The sequence below is a fragment of the Phyllostomus discolor genome, chromosome 4 (genome assembly GCF_004126475.2).
Source record: "Phyllostomus discolor isolate MPI-MPIP mPhyDis1 chromosome 4, mPhyDis1.pri.v3, whole genome shotgun sequence".
Classification (NCBI taxonomy): domain Eukaryota; kingdom Metazoa; phylum Chordata; class Mammalia; order Chiroptera; family Phyllostomidae; genus Phyllostomus; species Phyllostomus discolor.
The window spans coordinates 96,582,858-96,608,995 of NC_040906.2; the positions used below are offsets into that span (position 1 = coordinate 96,582,858).

General features: G+C 38.9%; 1 protein-coding gene across 4 annotated transcripts in view; it reads right to left on the reverse strand.

Moving 5' to 3' along the window:
• NCKAP5 (NCK associated protein 5) overlaps positions 1 to 26,138 on the reverse strand; it is a 1,018,052-nt gene that overhangs the window by 306,904 nt on the left and 685,010 nt on the right. For all 4 annotated transcript variants that reach the window (XM_036025027.1, XM_036025026.1, XM_036025025.1 and 1 more), the window contains one exon: positions 14,653 to 14,734. In XM_036025027.1, the coding sequence (XP_035880920.1) occupies positions 14,653 to 14,734 (82 nt within the window). The remainder of the gene's footprint in view (positions 1 to 14,652; positions 14,735 to 26,138) is intronic.

The following is a 26,138-nucleotide window of genomic DNA, read 5'->3' on the forward strand; positions in this document are numbered from 1 at the left end:
GTGAATATACAGCTGCTGGCAGAGAAATATTCATACTTATATACTGACTATGTTAAACTGAATTGAATTGGCAGAAAATAGCCTCTGCTAAGAAATAGCTTTTTAAGTGTTCAAATGTAATAATAATGATAATAATAATAATAAGAAGAAGAAGAAGAAGAAGAAGTAGTAGTAGTTCATATGAATAAGCTTGTCATTCCAAATTCAGGAAACAGGCATTGTATGCAGCTCCCCGAGTCCCAATTCCAAAATAAGGCCCTTGGGGCAAGAATAATGTTTTATATGGCACATTTTTATCGCCACACTCTGCACAACACAGAAGACACTCCGCAAATGTCTGGTGTTGTTGAATGGGATGATGCTAAATGAGTGGTGATATTATCTTCCTTTACCTCTAATGACACAATAAGTAAGCTTAATGCTGAACTGTTTATTCTTGAGCGCTTTCAACAGAAAACTATTTTTGAGCAAGTATTTTTCCATCAGAAACGTAAAGCAATGGACTGATAGAATATTTACATAAAAGAGAAAAGCACCATTAAATTGGCTTCTAGTCCCAGAAAATGAGATTTTGCATGCCTCTCCTTTAACTGACATCCCTTCACATCCATCTTTCACAGGAATTCATGACCTTTTAAGCCAGGGGTATCAAACTCATTTTCACCGGGGGCCACATCAGTCTTGCAGTTGCCTTCAAAGGACCAAATGTAATTTTAGGACTGTATAAATGTAACCACTCCTTAACTAGGGGCAAGGAGTTTGGCGTTGCCACCAGGTAGAAACAAGGTGCCGGGCCGGATAAAGCAAGGTAGAGGGCCAGACTTGGCCCATAGGTCTTGTGTTTGCCACCTGTGTTTTAAGCCATAAAGGTGTCTATCTGAAAATGCCCTGGAAATTTCAGGAGACTCACAGACACACTCCTAATCAAGGTGCTGCATTCCTCTCACCTTCCACCTTCCTGGGGTTACCTAGAAGAAGAACTCTAATGAGGCACATTAGTTGTACTCTTGAAATCAGAGATGGATTACCTAGTTAATCCTCTTGGGGACTCATGTCAGAACAGAAAAGCCTCACCTCATTGCACCTAAGTGGAACTTAAAGATAAAGTGAGAATATGACTTTTTTCCTAGTATAATTTTACATAATACCTGCTCTCTCTAGTTGTTGTTTGAGAATTTTACCAAGGACATTTTGCCAGCAATACCATCATGGTGTGCTTTTTGACATTAAAACTATTATTTTGATCCTTATCCCCTGAAAGTGGCAGGAAGCTATCACTGGAGGTGATTCTTTGTCATTGAATGGGCTGTACAGTCTGACAAGCCACTCATGGCCACAGAGAGTCAAGGAGCATTTGGTGAAGACACCTGTGACCCTACCAGGGATTCACCTTGGTAGGAAAGGGAAGAAGATTCAGATAAATTATCCAAAATAATCATGATCCTAATGATAATTAGAAAAGTCAGAATATATACATGAAAAGCAATATAAAAGTGCATCAAAACCTGAGTAATCATTTCTTCATGCAAAATCTCTTTTAAAGAACAATGAACTGGGGAAGTTGTGATTCCTGAGACAAGAGTCTCTCCCAGGTCTTTCAATGGACTCCACCAAATAGTCCTCTAGATCCCAGTGATAATCATCTTTTTGCTAAGAAACTTTCTGTTGCCACAGGAAGAGGGGAAATGTAAAACTAGCTACTGAACTGGTTTCTCCTTCCAGGTCTGCCATTCATGGTCAGTGCACCCTTGGTAAAGACCCTTGGGTTTCTGTGACATTGTTTCCTCACATACAAAATGAGGTGGCTGGATATTGGAGGCAACTTTTCTCTTGAGCATCTAGAATTTGCTGACCATCCCTGTTCACCTCGACACAGTGACTGACCTTCACATGTCACACTAAATCTTTCCTCAGATAGTCATGGATAACAGAGACTGGCCACCTTGTACACAGCCACATGACAATGAATAGCTGGTAAACATGACCTACGCTCTTGGCTACCCAAATAAATTATGAGATTATCTGACTCCTTCCAAGTAGCCCTGAGGTCCAAGATACCAGATGGTCACTTTGTAGACTTCCCACCACTAAAACCACTAGCACTGAAGCACCCTGGCTGTAGCTCTTGTTACACAGTAAGGATCTTGCTCAGTTTTCACCATCTCAGTTGAATGCAGTTAATGCTATTCTTGAAACACTAGGGCACTAGAAATGAAAAGACCAAGTCCACTGTAACCTCACACTGCATGATGCTTGTAAAAATCAGCTGCTTCTTGAAACCCAGTTTCTTCACCTGAAAAGTGAAGTTGTACTTTCTTGCCTTCCTATTTTGAAAGGTTAATGTAAGGGTTAAATGAGATGATGTTGTAAGAGTGTAAACTGTAAAACACATATTAATTATTATTGTGGCAATTCTCACTACCAATTCTCCAATGGTGATTATGCAATGCTCAGATAGAAAATAAAAAATAAAGAAAAAGAAAAAAGAAAAAATACAATAGTAGAAGGATTAGAAAAAAATAAATATAGTGACTCAAGAGAAATGTAGGCCAATTCATATCTTAAAGATATATTTAAATGTCATTTTACAAATGAAATTAAAAAAGAAGTCTTGAAATGCAATTGTTTTCAGGTACAATGGTAGCTTATGGTAGAGGGTTCCTAATTCACCCTAAGTTATAGGCTTGGCCTTAATGGGGAGAAATGAATTCACCATGTTAATTTATAATTTCTACACTATAACATAGTGTAGAAACCAAATTTATAGGGGGATGGAGTGGCAAACCTACCAAACAGAACATATTTGGAAAAACATATATTTTGATATGTTTACAAAACAATGAAACCATCATAAATGAGAATCAATCTTTGCTTATTCATTTAAACAAAAGAGGGCAGAAAATAAGCCGTTGTGAGACCCCAATTCAATGGGCTTGCAGAAGCTCCTTTGAACTTGTCCCCTTGACATGTGGTACACTCCACAGAAGGCACAAAGTAAATGGCACTGAGATAGCACATCAAGCCTTCAAAAGTTACTTTGATCACACCAGCCTGAGGTCTGGGTCCTGAGAGTATGAGGGTGGGAGGCCAAGGAGGAGCAGTGGTTTCTCTCTCCGTTTGGATGCATATGCCACTTGGCAATACATAGAAAAGATGGTTGTAATTTGGAAGTTACATTTGCTGGTATTCACTTCTCTATCCTGCTACTTCTTAACACCTCTTTCCTCATACCCTTGTCCAAGGTAAAGTCTCATCCAGGCTTACTTATTCAACACAGAAGATTATAAACTCCTAAATAACTTTAAAAATTATTTTCTTGTCTCCTTCCTTTCCAAATCCCACATCCTAAATTCCAGTCTTCTGAAATGAATTTGTGGTTTACACTAACATGTGAATGACCTTCTTTTTAAGTACAGTAAGTCTTCATGGGTTGATTCTTGGAATCTATGACTTTAAGTGAAACCACCTATAATGAAACCAACTTTACCATAGGCTAATTGATCTAAACAAGAATTAAATTCCCATAATCACAAAAACATCAATAAACTTCTAAATGAACACCCAAAACAATTCTAATATTAAATATTAAGATAAAAGTGAGCTTTATATACATTTGAGACAGATAAATAAAAACAAGCAAAAAAATTACTTTCCAACATGCTTATTCCAGTTCAGGGTGGCAAGTGGTCAGAGCCTCTCCCAGCAGCTCAGGGTACAAGACAGGGACCCACCCTGGACTGGACACCCTTCTGTCACAGAGCCACAAATTCCACCACACTCAGATGGGGACAACATTGACACACCAGTTCAACTCAATGCACAGTGTAAGGATGTGGGAGAAAGCCGGAGTCCCCAGAGAAAACCCACACAGACATGGGAAGGACATGTGAGCTCCATACACTGTGGTCCTGGCCAGGAATTATTTTTTCTTCTCATTAACATTTTAACAAAACAACACTGAACAAAATGTTCCTCAAGGACCTGCTGTATTTTCTTGATTCTTTATTTCTTACATGGAATGATGCATTTAATACATGGAATTTCAGAGAAGCACATCTAAATGAGCAAACAGTGGTGTATAGGGCCTGAGGATGGCAAGGTTGTGCAGTGGGAGAATATACATCCCAAAGGCCAGTCCTGTCTGGGAACCGCCCCCTGGGGTTAGCACTCCTTAAATGTCTACATTTCTCATAGTTTTGCCATTTTCTCCAACTCTGAAACTTTTATATTTTTAGCAGTTTCCATAGTGCTGGTTTCTAGGGTGGGCTAGAGTGGAGCAGGGTAAGAGGAAGAATTTGTGTGAAAACAGATGAGTGGATAAATAGGGCTAGATGTGTAATAATATGTAATAGCTACTGTTCACTGGCTATTTAACATGTGCTATGCACATTTTATGCTGTCTCCAATTGTTAGATGAAATCATGTCTGGGGAAGCACTTCGAAGACAGGCAGGCTTTCCATTTAGCATTATTATACCCATTACGAAGAAGAGAAAAATAAAACTAAAACTGATTAAGTTGCCCAAGATGACAAAACTAATTGAGAGAGAAAACTAGACTCTACTTCAAGGTCTGTGTGACCCTGGAACTTTTACTTACATTTCTCTTCCCGCACTCACCAACCGCTACCCCTGACACGTGTGGTCTCTACAAAGTGAAGAGTTGCTGTGACTGCATCACCTTCTTTTTAATGGTCTACTACTTTCCTTTCTTCAAGTTGCTTCTTCCCATTATTAATCTAAATGAACTTTTACACAGGAAAAAGAAGACACACAGAGCACCATCTGCATTTGTATTTGAATGAGTGACAGACAGACCAATAGCGGGGACAACATGTTTGATGAATTTCTTCACTCTCTTCCCCCTTCTGAAGCCTGAGGAGTTTCCAAAGCCCAGTGCATGGGGTGCAGATCCTCCACCTTTGGACAATGGCACAGCTGGCACAGCCTTAAATGCCTTAAGATTAGACAACCTGTCCCTCTAGGCAATAGCAAAAGTATTAGTGGGATGGAAAACAATCGTTGAATTTCCACCGATGTACCTTTGCCTACACACTATGGTCAAACTTCCTTCAGAATCTTCTCCTGTACTTTTCCTCATGGGTTTGAGCTGACTAGAAAAGACCTTTATGATCATGGTGTTGACTGACTCACAATGCTAATGACCCGTTAGAATCACCTGGGGACAATTTTAAACATGCCAAGGCACAGTTCTAACTGCTGGAGATTCTCAGAAATTGTTCTGGGTTGGGGCGCAAGTAGGTTGAGGATCCTACCACAGTCTGATTCCTGTCTTACGTTCGAGTCCTGGAGAAGATCCTCCTGTGCAGAGGGCCACTTTCCCCAATCCAGGGTCTGCTGTACGGAGCTTGGGGACAAGCTTCTAAGGACCTACAAAGGCTCTGTGCCTGCCTCCTCGAGTATGCCTGCTAGGTCAATCAACACCTGAGTCCTGCAGGGACTTAAATGCAGACAGCAGACCCCTGGCAAGACCATTTTTTTCTCACCCCGCCCCAGGTGATTCCTCTTCATTGCCATGCTGGACTTGCTGTGCAGACAAAAATCAATAAGGATAATACAGCTGAAAGGTTATTGTACAGGAGAGATTGCAGATCTCAAGAAAATTATACATTTTTCCCCACAGACTATTTTATCTCTATTTCATAAAGCTTTGCTAAGAGAAGACCTAAAATAAAGAAAATTATAGTTCTTTAGCCTTAGGTGAGAAAATAAGGATCAAAGTTCAAGGATTGATATCATTGTGATTTTTCTCTGTTCAAATTTATTTGTTTCCTAAGAGGAAAAAATAACTGATATGCCCCGCTAATGATCTGAGGTGCCCTAAGTATTTGTCCAAGTCACACACTTAATAAAAAGCAACATCTTTTGGATTCCCTCCACAGAACCTTGTGAACTGAGACACTATCTGGGTATTTAAAAATGAAGTCTGGCCCTCTGCAAGAGGAGCTGGGGAGAGTGGTTCATGTTCATTGGCAAAACCCAGCTCACATGTATGAAGAGGTGCTTTTTCGGGGCATCATTTTACTCATAGGTTATGTTTGCTTTAACAGAGAGGTTATATTCTGCTTTTATTTGGTAAGAGTTCAGTTTGAGGTCAAAGCATCTAACAAGAAAAGCATACATGTCTGAGCAGAGAACTTAAGCAGAAATTGAGAATGAGAAAGTGGAATCAGAACTCAGTAAACCAAGAATTTTAAATTCCCAAGAGGTACGTAACTATTTAAACTCTTAGTGATAGTATTTAAAACTTCTGTATTCATTTCAAAGTATTTAATACAATGTTGGAATTACAGAAGTGAATATTCTCCTTATTGAGCTGTGCTAACAAGCAGGTACTTCCACCAAATGAGACTGTTTTGGAAACATCTGGAATTCTAAAAATCTTTTTGTATGTAGGGTACAAAATAATAAATTCATCTTATAAATACTTTCAAAGAGAAGAGACATATTTTATGTAGGACAATATTTTTGTTTGTACTGAATCTTATCATGCACTTTGGCTTTGAGAAATCCTGCCTTCTTTATCTAAACTTATATGAATGGAGGAGGTTGCTTAACAAAACAAAAAGACCAAAAAGAGGAATGAAGAAAACTCTCTCCTCAAGGAACACTCTCAGCCCTTTAAAACTTAACACACAATAAAAATACTTGCTTTATGACAATTACCAACCTAAGCAGCTATTCAAAGTTCACAGCAATTCAAAGAAAAGGCCAAATATCTTAAAGCAGAATCAAAGGCACTTGAGACTTCCTGAGATTACAGGCCACATACATAAATATCAGCACTTAGTAAAATCTTCCATATCCCATTGTGTATTATAATTTTATAAATACCTGTGCAAAGACTTAGCTACTCTCTCAACAGACTTCTAGATTATTCTTTCCAGCTGGTGTGTACTCATTGAATGTACTGACTGCTGACCCATGTATTTGCAATTATTTACCTGATCTTGTTTAGGCAAAAAAAAAAGAAAGAAAAATGAAGCACTTTTCTGAATAACTTGTATAAATTATAGTCAAGTTCTCCAAAGACTTTGAAAGAATTCAGTTCTCTTGACTAATTAACTGCCAGAGCACTTCCTGAAACCAGTATTGTGTGTAAAAGACGTTAGGACAGGCGCAGTATGGATGCATATTCAATTCTGCCCCAGACTGAGAACTGGTCCGTGAACTTGAATGCCATTTTCTCCTTTGCAAAATGAGGCAACATTGATGGTGAATGAATGGGTACTGAAGTACCTCACTAGTTGCCAATATAGGCACCTCAGGAATGAGGATGACTTGTTAAACTCAGAAATAACAAAACAAAACAGATAATTCTAAGTCAGAAACTTTAAGGAGGTCCCCAGACTGCTGCATCTGCCAAGGTTCCCTCAGGTGGCTCTAATGCCCTACCAGGAAATGGGCAGGAACCTTGCAGCTCCTGGACACTGCAAACACAGAAACAGAACTTCGGTTTTGTCTTGCATTTACACATGTTCATGAAAAGATGCTACTATGTTAGAAGTTTGGGAAATTCACACTTTAAGTGTACTAGGACTATTGCTATTTAAATAGCTTTATTAGGTGTCTTTTGTAAAGGATTACTTAATATAATTGCTCAACCCTAACTTTTTTTTCTAGTGCACTTAAAATTTTGAATTTGATTACAGTATATTTGTTATAACTGGGGAAGAAGGTGATGAAGTTTAAGTCAAACATTTCCTACCCCTGATAATATCATTTGTGAAGTAAGTAATACCTCTGCCAGGAAGGGCTTGACTTCAGTGACGAAGCCCTCAGGCTATGTCACACCATTCCAAGTACATAAAAGTTACTAGATATATTGGATGATTGACAAATTTTAAGGTAACTAGAAAGGTTCCCTTTCTCCAAGCATCAGCTACCTAATTACATCTGAGAATACTCTTAAGGAATTATTTAAGGAAAAGGTAATTTTGATTTTCCATTAGATCACTCCAGATGGAAATAGCATGGGTAACATACGATATTGCTTTAAACACAGGCTAAGGCAACAATGACTGAGCACAGACCATCATTAAAAATAATGGAGCTGGGCCCAAAGGACACACAGCTCAGGCAGGGCTCTACATGAAGGGGGGACAAGGTAAAGAGGTGGAGAGAGGCAAACGTGGATACCACTGCAACACTGCTGAGTGTTACCTACTTCTCTCTGCTCTATCCTGGGACAGTGACTCACTGCAGCTTTTGACAGTTTCTGCACTCAGTTTTTATGGAAACTTATTCAGCCAGCTAAAAGGGTGCAAAGGAGCTCAAGCAACCTAACATTGAAAATGTATAACTTCGGGCAAGCAATTTTACCTCCCTGTGTCTGTTTCCTCTTCTGTAAAATGAGGAAAATAGTAGTACCTATTGCAAAGGGTTCTTGTGAAAAGGGTTCTTGTGGACAATGAGCCCACATCTATAAAATGATTAGAATGTGAATGGCACATGGCAGGTGCTCAGCACAGGTAGGTAAGGGTTGGCTAGTGGTAGGAACAGTGCTACCAGCACATGTACTCATTTCACACTTCATGTGACAAGGCCCCATAGGATTGCAAAGAAACATTGCAATTCCAGAGTTCTAAGGGCAAGAAGAAACCTTAGAAATCATCTCTCTCTTCTGAGGGTTGCCCTTAGTCTAACACTTGTGTTATTTAGTCCATGTATACACCCAAAAATAAGCCTTATTTATAGTCTAAGAAACTGACTATAAACTCGGAACTTCATCTTCTGAACCCATGTAGCTATTTGTACACATTTTTGGGTCATCTGACTCTGCTGCAGCTGGGCTGTGGCAGCTGCCTTCAGACCTGACAGTGGCTCTCTAGTTTGCCACAGTCTCTACTACTTCCTACTCTCCTTTGGCATTAAATCAGGTATGGGTTGCTATTGTATAAGAAAGAGTTTTGTATATTTATTAAAAACAAAAACAAATTTAATAACCTCTCTTTTGATGCAGACACCAGCCCGCAGTGTCTGCAGTGTCGTGGGTGAGACATGAGATAAATTCACATGGACTACCGAGTCCTGTGGAGGAACAGGGCTGGCATGGCTACCCTCTCAAGGGGAGGGCACCTCGGGGTGTCCTGGCCACTCTCTCAAAGGAGAGCTCCCCAATCCTTCCCTTCACAGGGTTTTTTTATTGGGTTTCAATTTGCACAGAAATACAGGTAAAGTTCATTAATCACTGTCAGGCAGTAAGGATCAAATGATAGATAATGTTCAAAGAACTAAAAAGGGCTCCCACTGAGTTGGGGTCTTATCCCCTAAAAAACTACAGAACTTGAGGAGCTAAATTCATTTCCTGCCCAGGCCTTCATAATCTAATTAAGAGCATCCTCAGCAAGCAGGTTTCACAGGATCCTACATATTCCTTTTTCAGGTCTGATCATCCAGGGAAGCCCGCAGTCCCCAGTATGGATTGCACCACCCCTGGTTATTGTCACAGGCTTGAGTTGGGCAGAGGAGACAAAGGCAACCGGGAAATTTGGATGTCTTGCAGGCAGAATGAGCACTCAGGCTTTGTCAATGCCGGGGGGCAGGGGTTGATCACCCCCTCTTTTCCACAGCTCCCTGAGTCTCCCTGAGGGCCTTCTCACGTGATCGTGACTGGCTTAGATCCATCCTCCTCTGAGGAATGTTACCCATCATCGGCTAACGGACCAAGCAATGGGGGCCAGGCAAGGAGCAGGCAGCACTCCTGCCAGGGAGATAAGCTTGTCTCCTTAGTGGCTTCTGGTCTGGAGATCTCCCACTTAGCCTTAGCCATGGGGGGTTACAGCTCCTGAAACCAGGCAGGGTGGTTCCCAACACTCTTTGTACCTGCTTTTTTTATCAAAAGTGGAAAAATAGAATTCAAACCTCATAAGACACTTTATTTTTCTCACACCTGGACCACTTTTATTTAGCAACTAAGGTATTTGTATTTGTGATCCCTAATCTAGTTCAAACCTCATCTTTCACAAATATGAAAACTAAGGAACCCGGGGAGTTTCGTTGACTGTCTGAAGTCCAAAGTCTTGTTAGTGGCAGAAGCTGGGGCCACATGCAAGTCTTTTTTTCCCCTTGTTAGTGTTTCCATTTGCCACCCAAATGGTGGCAATCCATTTGGAATTTGCTATGTTAGCAAATTCCAAATGGATTTGCTAACATAGGTTCACTTCCTATCTGTCCCCAAGAGAAGAGCAGAGATTAGAGGAAGTGTATCAGCTACAACAAAGAAGCACAGAGGATAGCTGCAGACACAAAAGGACTGGAAGGGGTAACCCACCATTAGTGTTAACATCACTGGTACCTTAGGCTGCTGTGTTTAAATATTGTCATAGATGAAGCTGAAGGAATGATGTTCCTCTCCCACCAACTGCTCCAATTCATTTGTGTTTAATTGCCCCATTTCATGTCTAATTATGAATTCTTTTCCTATTGTTTCCTAACTTACTTGACTAAACAAAATGGTGATCTGGGTGACAAGAATATGTAATACAGCACATAATAAATCCCCAAACACCTAGAGAGAATAAACTGGAGAAATAAAAAGAAGCAGAAGGGAAACTGAAGCTGTTTCTACAGCTTATTCAGGCTCCTCTATAGACAATCTTTTGAGGTCTTTTATTTCCCCCTAATGAAATGAGATTGTTCTCAGTGCTAGGTATGAATGGATCATTAAAAAAATAAGTGTGAAGCAGAAGGCAGAGTCTCCAGGGAGAACAGTGCAGTAGGCTTGGTGGCATCGTCCTTTATGCTCCCAGAACACTGTGCAAGCTGCTATTTGGACTCCTGTCACATTGTTGCATATATTTGATTACTTGCTTCCCCCCACCCCCACTCACTGTCTAGCATCCTATAGATTGAGCTTCCCAGGAGAAGGCTCCCATCAGGCAGTCATTGTTGTATGTCTAGCACTTAGCTTGATGTCAGCTAAGTACTGCCAGCCTGCTAGAATAATGTGCTACTGAGTGTGATGGACAGAATAATGTCCCTGTCTCCCACATGCCCACATCCCAATCCCTGAAATATGTGAATTTTACCTTATGGCAAAAGAGACTTTACAGATGTGATTAAATTGAAGATCTTCAGATGGAGAGATTGTCCTGGATTATTTGGATGGGTCAAATATATAGGGTCCTTATAAAAGGAAGGGAGAGTGTCAAGCTCAGAACAAAGAGATATGACAATGGAACCACAGTTTGGAGTCACGCAATTTGAAGATGGAGGAAAGCAACAACAGCCAAAGAATGCTAGAATCTGGAAGAGGCAAGGAAATGATTCTGCCCTGAAGCCTACAGAAAGAATGCCAGCACCATGATTTTAGACTTTTGACATCCAGAATTATTATAAGAGAGTAACTTGGTATGGTTTTAAGTCGCTAAGTTTGCTGCAGCACCAGTAGGAAACCACTACATTTAATGTAAAAACAAACAAACAAACAAACAAAGTAAATGTCATTTGAATGAGTAAATAAGCAAATAAATGAACCAATGAATGTAGAGAACTTTAGATCAAAAGTGGAAAGGCTTATGTTTAGGGCCCAACTTAGGTAACAATCAGTGGGCCCCACCATTTAGTCTCACCAGAATTGTTCAGCATAAAGAGCTGAGGCCATAGAGTCAGACAGACAAAGACTGGAATCCCTCCTAGGTTCTTTCCAGGCCATGTGTCCTTGGGCAGGTATGCAGCTCTCTGAGCCCACATCCACAGGTGTGAGATAGGGACAGTACCTCCTTTTTAAAGGCATTGTGGGACTGCCATCTGATTGCATTCAATGGGACTCTGAACTAGGTAAATTTGAAATTGTCACGTAAAAATGTTACTAATGTCATTTCATGAAGAAACCTTGAAATCATATGAATTCTCAAAACTATAAAGAGTCAAAAACTACAGAACAACCAAGCTGATAAACTGACTGCCCCATGGTGGGTCTGCTTCAGGGGCTGAACAGAAACACACATTGTCCTTTGAGAGGACGCATTTTGAATTATGCAAGTTATACATTATACCAGTATAAGTTATGAGAGGTTTTTAGGAACACACCCCTTAACAAAATAGGACTACCCCTAATGCATGCAAAGCAATTAGCACAGGCCTGGGACACAGAAAGCTATCACTCTGCTGGTACTATATTAGCTCAAAAATGACAGCCTCAGAGCAGACACTGCCACAGTGGAAAATGAAAGCAACTCCATCTTTCCCGTGGGCTGAAGTGTTGCAGGGGCCTCTGGTTGCTTTTAGAGTAAAAGTTGCTGCTGGAAAATCTGAGTCAGGTGTGCTAGTAACAGCCCACATTATGAAGCAATAAATCTCCCAGCTCTTATCTATACCACAAAATTTGACTTCAGGAAGGTATTAACTACATGCTCCACCAGTATCACCATGTACATCTTGTGCACACCTATTTTGTGGCTATTGGCCATATTCAGAATACCAGAATTTATGACATGACAGGGACCCCTTGGGCCTTAGTGCTGCCCAGCAAGATTTCTCTTTCCCTTCTCTCCATTCTCATTTCTTGAATCCCCAGAGAACAAGGTTGTACCTAGTATATACTTCAAGCTCAGTAAATATCTGTTGAATGTATAAATAACCTTATGAGTCATGGAGCCTATGTCCTTCTCCCACTGTCTACATAATGAGCTGAGGCCAATTAGCACAATGACTGAAAAAACCCTCCCATGTAGTATTAGTTCAAATGATTTACTGCCTTCTCCCTAGAGGGAAGCACTGAGTTCCCAGATCTAATAGACTAAGTTACAGAGAGGAAATAGTTTTAAAACACATTTTTTAAAGTGCATCTATTTTTTTAAGTAGCTTCCAGTTTCATAAGTTAAATTCTGATAATGATGTTAAATGTCTACACCACCGATTTGGCTAGTAAGTGATGGAGCAATTAGAAAAGAATGATCAAAAGAAAAAAAGGACCTGGATGAGCAGCAAGGAGGGTTTGGAAAAAGCACCAAGTGATGCCAAGTTCTTCAGTTCTGACTCAGGCCTGCTATGACTGGTGAGGGGGAGCACACGACCAGTGTTTCACGGTCATAGGACCACATGGAACCATTTACTGTAGAATCAAGCTTCCTCCCCTCCCTTTATTTATTCAAACCTCAATTTTCTACCAAAACAGATATAAGACCTAGGGGAGACTCAGGGCTAGCAGGACTTAAGATAGGATCCTTCAGATAGGATAAGATAGGATCCTCAAGATAGGATAAGACTTAGATAGGATCCTTATCCTATCTCTAGGTGACACACATCATGAAAAGCACAACTGCATTCCCTGAGTAAAAACCACCTCACCTTCTCAAGAAAAAAATGGATTTTAGTGATTCTTTAAAATTGTCTTCAGGGCACTAACCTGAATTGCCTCTCAGGCAGCTGAAGTCACACCCTTGCATTGTACTCATTGGAGATGGAGAACAGCTGTCCCACTGTCCCAAAGTAGCCCTGTATATGTTTAAAAGGCCAACTACTGAGGACATAGATTCCTTAAAGCTAACTCGGCCTAGATTCCTTAACTTTGTATGATACTGTGATCAGAGTCTTCCCAATTTTTCTCATAACAAATAAAGTGCAGAGCTCTGAACCCATGAGTTCAGGGAAGCTAGTGTCAAATTACCTTTACCATCTGGGTTCCTACACTTGCCTCCCAAACCCTCTTCCTTTCTAGCCAGCTAGAAAGCTAAACACCTCAAATTTCGGCCCACTTCCTTGCCTTCCTTAGCTTTTTTTTTTTAAGTTCTCTACGTATAGATGTGCAATGGATGTTGGGTATCTATTTGTGATGTGAAGTAATTTTCAACAAAAGTTCTCTGTTTATCAATAAAGGCATCCACTGCTCTTTCTGCTGTATTTCTCTTCCCACCTGCCAGAACCTTTTCATCTGTTTGGCTAACTTGGGTTATACTCAGATTAGATGTTCTGATTTCAAGCCTGGCCCCTTTGCTAGTGTTAAAGACCCATGGGATAAGGGCAATTGGAAGATGACAATTTGTCACTTCATTGAAACTTACCCTTCTTAGACCTCTTTAGATTCCACATGGCAAGGTGCAAGGCCACACCCATGAGACCCATATACAAGCATGACCTTGTCCAGCTCTCCTGTGCACCTTCAGTGTCACAGTCAAACTTCTTCTCTCACCAGGCTATCATTTGGTCATCTTGAGCTTCTTGTTCTCCATGAGCCCACTCTGCAAATGCATCCTGCTAATCCTTTAGTTAGGCTTCCCCTCTGCCTCCAATGTCCTTCCTCTTGTTCTCTATTCCTCAGGCCCACTTTAAATGTCATCCCCCTGGGAAGTAGTCCTTAATTCCCCAGAAAGGATGAGTCATTCTCTGTCCTGTGTTCCCAGGGAATGCTGTAGCTACCTCTCTTACAGCCCTGAACACTGTAAACTTATTTTTTTTACATTTTCCTACAACCAACTCTACCATCGGTTTCACAGTAGGAGTTCAACAAAAATTATTGGGTTACATAAATGTGTACATGATTTCTCAAACAGAGGTAACTGTATGGCTCCTAGCACTGGGGTCTAGCCTATACTTGTTTATTTATGTCTGAGTTAGGGAGGACAGAGCTAGAGAATAATGAGAAAAACAAGCTGATCAGTGGCCAAACAACAGTAAAAAACATGGTGTACCTGATAGACCATAACAGTTTCTTCTTTTTTCTGCTCTGGAGGTCCTTGACTCTGCAATAGATTTCGTACTGTTTCTTCCATCCTGAAAAACAAAAAATAAAGAAAGAAAATAAAGAAATTCTTCAAAGAATTTTTCCTATTAATGTGAGTCTGTTTCCTAAACTTAAACCTGAAAAATCTCCTTTCTCTTCTATTGTGTTCATGCTCTATATCGGGAATCTTTAAAATCATTCTTCAGAATGCCCCTAGGTTCTCTCTCTTTACCATTCAGGTCCCTACCTCTGGCCTCCTGTTACCAGTACTTATGTAAACATCTCCCAATACCCTCTTCATTTTCAATTGCTCCCTTTTAGTTTGATACAATGTTATCACATTAATAAACCTGAAGTACCACTTTGATTTTTAAACTCAATTTTCAAAGTTGAAAAATATTACATAAATGTATTTTCACCATTAATATACTATTCCATGGTGGTCTACATCAGCACTCAAAGGTCTACTTTTTTCTTTTCAACAACTTCCTGGTATTTCATGATGTGACTGTGCCATATATTTTTAAACCATTCCCCTACTGACAGAATTTAAATACTTCAAAATGTTTGCTCTTCTGAGCAATAAATACTTTTACACATACACCTTAGTACACATTTGTGAGTATTTTGATAGTCATATTATGACAGATAATATATATTATAATCCTATTTTGTTTTAAATATGCACCATCAATGCCCACCCCCATCCCTGCATTGCCCAAAAGTAAAGAGTGAAACAGACACACCTATTTCCATTTCCAGAAATTGTCTCATGCTATTACCACTGCTTAGAATGCCAACACCCTTTCATATTCTCAAATCCCATCCATCTTTCAAAATCCATCTCAGATTTTACTTCCTAAGAAACTTCTTCAGTGGTCCCCCAAGTCTTTGAATTCTTACAGCCTTATCAGGGATGTCCAACCTGCACTCAGCATGGCTATGAATGCAGCCCAACACAAAATTGTAAATTTACTTAAAACATTATGAGATTTTTTTCTGTGATTATGTATGGCAATGTATTCAATGTGGGGCCCAAGACAACTCTTCCTGCAGTGTGGCCCAGAGATGCCAAAAGGTTGGGGACCCATTTAAATCATTCATTCTCTCACTTAAAAATTCCCCACTTTAAATGCTCAGATATTTCATATATGCTTGTCTTGTCTTATGAAGTAAATTAGGGTATTTGGTATAGAACCATGTCATATTTTCTTGCATGTCTCCCTCAATGACTTATGAAGCGGTATTTTGTACCCATTACTAAATATGAATATTTTGTTAATTTATTTAAAAAAATATTAAGTACTTACTCTTTGTCAGGCATTGACTATATGTACTCAAACTGTGTTTGCAAACTGTTTGAATGACCTTGTCCTTAACCTTACCCATGAGGTTTCAGGGACCAGAACTCTGAGAGCAGAACACTTGCACTACTGCACTGAACACGGTGCTCTTTTGCCCAGAATCTGAGTTGGTTGTCTCTTCCAGTCCCATCCCGAAGCATGTGTTTTGGTGACTCAGCATGATACTAGTTTAAGGCAGAAAGCAAGCTGATTCAGCTTCTCTCTCTTGCTCAGGGTTTCTAGAATGACAAATTAAGGGTTCTGGGAGGCCCATGAATTCCCTGAAGTGGTAAGACCATTACTATAACAAAGGTAGTACAATTCAAAATGCCAACTTTTCTAATATATCATACAACTACTTAGCAACAGAGAGAGGAAACTGCAGCTGAACTAGTCCACTCCAAACCAGGACTATAATTGGGGATATTCTGCCTTCAAAGAAGATAGCAGAGACCCATTCAGGGTTTCAATAACATGGTGGACTCCAATTAAGAGTGTTCAGAGAATGCTGTGTGACCACATATTTGTACAATCTAGTTTTTCATGTGTCTAGCCAAGAAAGCAAAATCTGTTTCTTATATTTTCACAAATCTTATGTTATTAATAATAGTACCTCAAAATTAAATTGTACTTTTAACTTGTCTAAGAATTCTCTCATCTAGCCCTGGCTGGTATGGCTCAGTAGACTGAGTGCGAGCCTGCAAACCAAAAGATCATGTTCTATTCCCAGTCAGGGCACCTGCCTGGGCTGCAGGCCAGGTACCCAGTAGGGGGCACACAAGTGGCAACCACACAACGATGTTTGTCTCCTTCTCCCTCCCTTCCCCTCTCTTTAAAAATAAACAAATAAAATCTTTTTTTAAAAAAGAATTCTCTCATCTATTCATCATTATGATGTACTTTAAAAATATATCTGTGGTAGATGAGAAAGCTGATAAAATAGAAAGGTTAAATGACTTACAGGATTATAGTTTAGTTGAATAGGAGTTAGAAGTAAACCATTTTTGCTGACTGTAAAAACAATAGTAGTCACTTTCCACAAGGCCTTATTTACAAGCAGGGAAATTATTTTAAATGAAGAAGAGTCTTAACTACTAATTAGAAGTTATCTTGATGAACAGTTATTGGATGCTGAGCCCAACAAGGCAACAATATTGTTTCTGACCTGAGGAGAGCTTAATATCTGGTGGAAGAGACAAACTAAGGTTTTTGGGGAAAATGGGTGTGATAAAGTCACAAATTCTGAACTCAAGATTGATCAGAGCCAATTTCTAATACTCTGTGTCATTGTATATAGGCAGACACAATCTCTTTCTTGAGTGGTAGTGAATTTTCCTCGATGTATGTACACCTATCATAAACAAATAAAGAAAATGGTGATGACTTGCCCAATTTCACTCAGCTCATGTATACACATCTGGGACTAACCTCTGGTTTTCTAAATATTAGTCTAGTTTCTTCCCATACTAGCACAGAGGCAAGAGTGCTTTCTTATTTCAATCTTTGTTTCATTCATTTATAGACATTTGGCATAACGGTGGCCCATAGTTAGAACTCCTTTAAAATTAAAATCTTGCCTTTAAAAAAATCAGTTAAAATATAGTTCTGTGACCATGCATATCTTGCTGAATTATCTCTTCTGTATAATTAAAAGTTCTATGCACAAGTTGCTGGATCAAAAAGAAAAAAAACCTCTATTCACCTTTCTCCAATTTTTCTTGTTTTTTTTTTTTTATTTTAGAAAAAGAAAAAAGTGGGGGTGAAAAAAAATGGTTGAAACAGAATTTCAAACAGCCCATACTCACACTATTTTACTGTGATTAATTAAATTAATTATAATTAAAACCAATTACATTTCCAAGCTGCAGCTTGGAACAGAGCTACACGGATTGATCCCAACACTTGGTGGAAAATTAAGTTGTCTCATATTTTCATAACCTCTATGAATCTGGTCACAGATAAAATACTTCAAGCCTGATGAAACTATGCCATTTTTTGTTCCCTGATGACAGCTTTTTAAAACAAAATCCTCATTTGGCAAACTTCTCTATTTATTTTGCAGAAAACCAAAGACTGTGAAGCATCATCCATATCCATTGTCATCTGACTGCCCCATAACATTTTCCTTCGTTTCATTATTTTGATAGCTGCAGTACATCGTTTGCATTACCAATGTGTACACAGAATAATTCTATCATCTGTTTCCCGAATGTGACTAAAAATCAGTCAATTCCTTACTCCAGGTGATGCGTGGACAGTGGAGTTTTTTGGTTTCTTTTACTTTGCTGATTAGTGCCATTTATCATTGAATATTGACCTTATATAATGTCTTCCTGCTCTTTTTTTCCCTATTGTCCAACTTGAGTCTACATCTTTTCTTCCCATAAACACTGAAAAAGTAGTTGTTATAACTAAAAAATTATAGGCCAAAATTATACTTAGTGAAATATAATTTCTAATACATATTAAATAGACTATTTTTAGAAAGTTAAGACATACACAAGTCAGAAAAAATAAACCAAATTCATATGCAAGCAGTATATTTTAGGCAACATAAGGTATAAATATAGTTATTTTATTTTATTAAAAATAAATTCCATGTTTTAAGGTATATATCATTTAATTAATAAATTTTATTACAGTATTTCATTTGGGTTGAGCAAAACAAAACCCAAACAAATACAGTTTTTGCTTTAAAAGTACATTAACTTGAAGTTAGGAAAATTGAACATTAAATTAAAAAAATCAAAAGCATTCAAGAGCAGGATTAGTGAGCCTTTGCACCAAAATTCTCTCTATGGGGTCCACCATTGGCATGCACCCCCTTTTGAAGTACAGATCACTGGGGTACTTGTCATTGAAACTACATCCAGTGTCTCACAGAGATGATCTCCCTAGTCATCAAGGAGGAAGGAAGATCTTTCTGGAAGAAAATGTTAAAAGATAATGGTTTCCAGAATCCTCTCAGGGTAGAAAACCACCTAATCATTCAAGGCCTGATGTTGCCAGATTGATCTTTCTGTTTTCTTTCTCCCTTTCTTTCTTTTCTGTCTTTCTTCTTCCTTTCTTTCCTTCTTTCTTTCTTTCTTTCTTTCTTTTTCTTTCTTTCTTTCTTTCTTTCTTTCTTTCTTTCTTTCTTTCTTTCTTTCAACTTCAGTTAATGATATACATGCTCAAGTATATACACAAATTGGAGACACAATTTGGGAACTGTATTAATGCTCGCAACTTTGAAGCACATCAAAAATTAAATTTATAGATGATGAGAGAGATGGCTAGATGATTAGACAGGTAGTAAAGAAAGTATAGTAAATATGAGCAGTAGAATCTAGTTGTTGGGTATATGGTGTTCACTATAAAATTTGTTCAACTTTAAATTTTTTATAACAAATTATTGACCCAGTTTTTTTTTCAAATAGACCAAATATTTATCTCTTGGATAAAAATGTTAAACCTCTCAGAAAAGTAGTAGACTGCTTCTCATCAGTTGTATGCAGATCTGGTTGGGTGTATCTTTGTAGAGTAGGGGGGCTTGGGTATGATGTCATTTTATATTTGGACAGAAGTCCTTGTCCCAAGGTTTGTTACTAGCCTTTATTGTTCTATGTCTGAAGGTCTTGGGGCTGTTCCCAGTCTTAGTTCTGCTTGGTCAAAACTTACTGGAACATCTAGCACTCTGGCTGATCTTCACCTTAGCCACTGCTGGCTTCAGTGCCCTGAATCTTGGGTGCTACTTCCACCAGGCACACTGATAGGGCCGTCTGTTTCCAGACACTCCTGTAAGGGTGCCCTTTCTGTGCCACAGAAGACCCCAAAGTAGGACCACTGGCTCTCCAGTCAGCTTCTAAAGTACACAAAAGCTGAGGGCAGCCTGGAAAAATAAAACCCAGGGCCTCCCTTATGCATAAGTATAGTGGACCACCAAGTGGACATGGCCATACTCATTTAATGTGCAGACATATATACATACAAAAGCTTGGTGTTTTGCTAGAATCTTAAATGAGAAGCAAATTTGTAAGGACCCATCTGTCCTCCATATAATTCACCATCTAAAGTACCAGTTTCACTCCATCTTTTTTTTTCCTAGCTATTTCCAGCACTAGAAAAGCAGTGCCTTCTCATTTCTTATCAAATATCACGCCTGGCTTCTTTTCAACTCCAATCCCTTGGCTAAGTTCATTAATGTCATTTATGTTGGCAAATTGATGTATTTCCCCCACACACTGGGAAAGTATGATGGTTTGGGTCATCTAGACTAGCTTAGTCTTTCATATATTAAAAGAGGGAGAATGTATGAATCTGGGTAACCTTAATTTAAAACAAAAGCATGTTCACAAGGCCTTATCTTATTTAATATTTTATAACAGAAGTTGAATATTTCTTTATTCATTGCCTTTAAATTCCTAGGGAAAACTTGAGAAAAGCTCTAGTATTCAGAGTGACAAAATGGAAAATCACATAGGTTTTAAATATATATACACATATGTATTTATATATTACTTTGTTATAATCACTGTATGGCAAGAACTGCCTGATTTAATCCCTACAAGTCCACAGAGTGAGTACTACTATCTGCATTTTTAAAAAATATATATTTTATTGATTATGCTATTACAGTTGTCCTATTTTCCCCCTTCACTCCCCTCCACCCTGCACATTCTCTCCCACCCACATTCACCCCTTTAGTTCATGTCCAAGTGTCATACTTATAAGTCCTTTAGCTTCTACATTTCCCATACTATTCTTACCCTCCCCCTGTCTATTTTCTACCTACTATCTGTGCTACTTATTCTCTCCTCTCTTCTTTCCACTCCCCTGTTGGCAACTCTCCATGTGATCTCCATTTCTGTGATTCTGTCCCTGTTCTAGTTGTTTGCTTAGTTTGTTTTTGTTTCTGTTTTTGTTTTAGGTGTGGTTGTTAATAATCATGTTTGTTGTCATTTTACTGTACATCTTTTTTATCTTCTTTTTCTTAAATAAGTCCCTTTAACATTTCATATAATAAGGGCTTGATGATGATGAACTCCTTTAACTTGACCTTATCTGGGAAGCACTTTATCTGCCCTTCCATTCTAAATGAAACCTTTGCTGGATAGAGCAATCTTGGATGTAGATCCTTGCCTTTCATGACTTGGAATACTTTTTTCCAGCCCTCTCTTCTCTCTAAGGTCTCTTTTGAGAAATCAGCTGACAGTCTGATGGGAACTCTTTTGTAGGTAACTGCCTCATTGTCTTTTGCTACTTCTAGGATTCTCTCCATTTTAATCTTGGGTAATATAATTCTGATGTGCCTTGGTGTGTTCCTCCTTGGGTCCAACTTCTTTGGGACTCTCTGAGCTTCCTGGACTTCCTGGACTTCCTGGAAGTCTATTTCCTTTGCCAAATTGGGGAAGTTCTCCTTTATTATTTGTTCAAATATCTTTCCCACTTGTTGCTCTTCCTCTTCTCCTTCTGGTACCCCTATAATTCAGATATTGGAACATTTAAAGATGTCCTGGAGGTCCCTAAGCCTCTCCTAATTTTTTTTGAAAATTTTTTTCTTATTTCTTCATTCTTTTCTGATTGGATGTTTCTTTCTTCCTTCTGGTCCACATTGTTGATTAGAGTCCTAGTTTCCTTCCCATCACTATTGATTCCATGTGTATTTTCCTTTATTTCACTTAGTGTAGCCTTCATTTTTTTCATCTAACTTGTGACCAAATTCACCCAATTCTGTGAGCATCCTGATTACCAGTGTTTTGAACTGTGCATCTGATAAGTTGGCTACCTCTTCATTGCTTAGTTGTATTTTTTCTGGAGCTTTGATCTGTTCTTTTGTTTGGGCCATTTTTTTTTTTGTCTTGACATGCCTGTTACATAGTAAGGGGCAGAGCCTTAGGTGTTCACCAGGGCGGGGCAACCCACATCACTGGGTTGTGATGCTGTATGTGGGGCAGGGGTCAGAGAGGGAACAATGGCATTTGCTCTGCTCTGTGTTGAATTTCAGTTACTTCCCCCACTTCCCACAAGAAAATTGGGCCCTTCTGGTGCTGATTCCTGTGTGCGTAGGTTTATGTATGTTCTAGAACCCTGTGGGTCTATCCAACGAACTCCCCTGTGAGGCTGGGAGTTCCTCCTGGCATCTGAACCCCCACAGATGTTTTCAATTGATGTTTTGAAGCTTTATTTCCTGTGCTGGGACCCTGGGTTGCGCATTTTGTCTTGCTCCCCAGTTTCACCTGGTTTATCTGTGTGCAAATGTGGGACTGCCAGTCTGCCAGCCATCTTGTGCACTGCACCCCTCCACAATCCACCCCCTTGCTGAGTCTGCCTGCTGCTGCCTCACATGTCCAAGGTCCGCCAGCCACTGCTCCTTTTGCTGTGACTCCTCTCTGCCAGGCCACCCACTCCACCCCTCTTATCGGTCTGGGTGAGTATGTCTACTTTAACTCCTTGGTTGTCGGACTTCCATACAGTTCAATTTTCTATCAGTATTAGTTGTTTTTTGTTTCTAAACTGTTGCTGTCCCTATTTTGGTTGTGCAAGGAGGCACAGTGTGTCTACCTACACCTCCATCTTGGCCAGAAGTCTACTATCTGCATTTTAATTTTTTTACTTTCATATATTCATTCATTCATTCATTAAAATTGAAGAAATTGAGGATCCATGAGAATAAGGAACTCATTCAAAGTCATACTTCTCCTAATGGTATAAGTTATATTGGAACCAATATTTGACTCTGAAACTCTCAATCTTTTAGCATGAAAGCAAACATTTAAATCATGCTAGTGTTTACTGAGCTATATATATCAACATTTTCTGCCATTATTGTTATTATGTGCCAATGTCTTGACCAATGGGCTATTACTTGAAAATGTTCTGTACTTGAATTAATCTTTTCTCTCAATTAGATTAAGTTTCTTTTAAACCCAAACTAGGTTCACACACAGTGATATATTTTGACATATGTTATCTTTAGTGTAGCTTTTATTATATCCTAGAGCCCAAATAAATACCTGTTGAAGCATTTAATGTTAGTCATTTATGGAAAAATATGTACTGCCCTTAGGGCACTCGCCACTGCACCCAAAATGCCACAGAAAAAAACTAGCCACGACTTGACCTCTTCCTTCCCTAAGGAGAAGCCCTCCCTTTGTGGTTGCTTTCTTAACACTCTTAGTTCTTTTCCATCACAGCATCATAGCACCTTATCAATGATCTCTAATTTCCTTGATGTCAGTGATTCTGTCTTGATTACTTTATTTTTAGCAAGTAAGCATAGTTTTTTGTTACTGGGTAGGTGGTCAATAAATTATTTTTGAGTGAGTGAATGAATCTAAAAGCTTTTTTTCCCTCTTTCATTCCTTAGCTCCTTACATTTCCATTTTCCCACAGACCTACATGGCCAGAGAGAAGAAGTGACCCTTGAAAGGTGCCAGCAGACCAGAAGGGCTAAGACTTGAGCTGTGACATGTGGTGCTATGATACAAGGCTCCCAGTCATTAGTCAAAAAAACCAAATATCTTCCAGAAACAACTCTTTGGTTCTTTTTTGTCACATATATAGTACACATGCTTCATCTGCAGCTAATTGGCTTAGATGGTTAGAACAATATCCTAATGGGGCCAGGCTTCTAGATTCAATATCTAGCTTGGAGACCCTCTACTACCACCAGACTCCTGGCAGACTAATATCTGTCAAATTAGCCCACTGCTCTACTGCTGAGGGAGAAAGGAGAATTATCTTAAATGACATGGCCTCCCATATTCCCATACCATTTCCTTTTAGATTTATTTTTCCCATTGTCCTTCCATTGCTTTCCTCAACAACCCATCCTGCCTCCCCATCTTAATTGTAGTGCATAGCTTTCTTCAAGGCTGTGAGTGAAAAGAAAAGCTGACTAGTTTTCAATTCTAAGAGGAAACTTTTCATGTGGAAACTTTGCTGGTTTAGAACTGGGTTCCACCTAACTGCACCAACTTGTTTTCTTAGAAAATGAGAGTTTGCTCACTTAGAAGCTAGCACATCCAAGCATGTAAGCAGGGACAATCCCCAGGCCAGCTGTGACTTTGCTATTCTTCACTCAATCTCTGCTGATCTTGGCTGCAATAGTGAGGAGCAGTAAATCTACAGTGAAGATAACTGAAAACTGCACTGAAACTGAAAGTCACTCTAGACAAATGTTGAAGGGCTGGAATTTCTTATTTCTTTTCTAGGTGATATATATTTTTAATTCAGCACAAATTTTGCAAGAATAATACCATTGCCCAGAAACTACAGGGCTCTAATTCACTCAGAGGGATGCCACACCATTCATAAACAGATCGAAAGGTGCTAGACCAATTTGAATTATTGCATTATATTCACTCCAAGGCCATCTAAATGTGAGAAGAAAGTGACATAAATTTTTGCAGAGGCGCTCTTGTGCTGATCCTGCATGGGGAACTCACCATACAGAGTTGGAATCGGAGTGGGCCAGGAAGCAAAGGTGCATTTGGACAAATCCCACTTTCCACATGGAGTTGAAAGAATCCCCTGAATGCTAATAAGCAAATCTCAGGTGTCTTTTGTGCAACAATGACATAAAACAAAATTTCATTTATGGATTCAAGTGTTTAGAGTCAAGAGAAAGGGAAACAAGGAGAGAAAGAGAGAATTCCATGTGTACAAGTGACTGCCAGAAAGGAGAGGTATATACATCACTAGCTTTCACTATCCTGGTTAACACTCTGAAGGCAGAGCTGGCACTATATCCCAAGAATCTACAAGATGCTCACAAAATGGGTTATTTCCCTCAATGGAGTCAGGTTTTTAATGAATGCCATAGTTATTAATTAAGGTGATTATTAATATTATTAAAATAAAATAGTTAATAGTTAATGTAATCACCCATGCTCCGTCTCCTGAGGTCATCTACTTAACTTCTAAATCTACCATTGTAACGTGTCTGTATAGAATTCTTCAGAAAACTAATTTCCACAAATAAAACCAGCTTCAGCTCTTTTTTCAAATTTTATTTTCTTGTATAATCTGAACCACAAATGTTCCTTGAGTCTAATATTGCTCAAAAAGAACTTTAAATTTCCAAGACAACTATTTTCAATATAAATGTATTATTTGCAGAATAGATCTTCATAGCTCATATCAAAGGCAGGGGAAAATTTGAAGGCTCAGTTTATTAGTGGTCCTCAATATTTATTCCTATTTACCACTGTTGATGAAAAAATTTTAAAAATATTAAATATATCACAAGAATACACATTAAATTTTAATTAGAGGCTGTTCTGTTCCAGAAAACTAATGTTACTACTTGGAGCCTCATTTTCCCATTATTTTAAATGAGAATTTTATCATTTCACCTTGTTCAAGTAAAAATAAAATGTGAACTGAATAATCAAGATTTCTTTCTTACTATGAATCATGCTTTTGAAAGTTTAAACTTAGCAAGGTAATGATGTTAGGTACTCAAAATAAGGTTCACCATATATGTTTCAGATAAGTTATGTTATATGTTTTCTCCACAGTTGTAACTGGCCCCTGATCAGATGGTAACCTTCTAGATACACCAAACAGACCACACTCTATTGTCATGCTTTAAGAAAATTAAGAATTGCATAAAATATACTTGATTCTCATTGGCAAACTGATCTTGAATTAGGTTCTCATTTTCCAAGTCTTAAAGATTATTTTTTGGACTTGACAAGTGTTTAATCATTAAAGCTTAGAGAGGTCAAACCAATAGTCACACCAGGTCTCAATAATGTCCAAAGTAGCACAGTAAGTAGCTGGTATTAATCTGTCACTATTGTATGTGTGTGTGGGGGGCAGGTATGGCAGAAGGGCAAAAAATCTAATTAGCCATATTCACAATTAAACTATGTTTTCTAAATGAGGAGGTGCAATAGTGACAAGGAAATGAATTAAGAATCCACAAAACTAGACTTTGTACCGTCATCGATGCCAACAGGGCCTAAGATCTGCTCCTTAATTCACATGCTTCTTCTGTCATTTGGCCCACAATATTTCAGAGTGGCTTCTTTTCAGCAAGCAGATATTGCAGACAGCAGCACATCCAGAGAAGCAGTGTCACTAAATCCTCTCCCAGCCTCAACTCTGGCCACAACACAGTCAG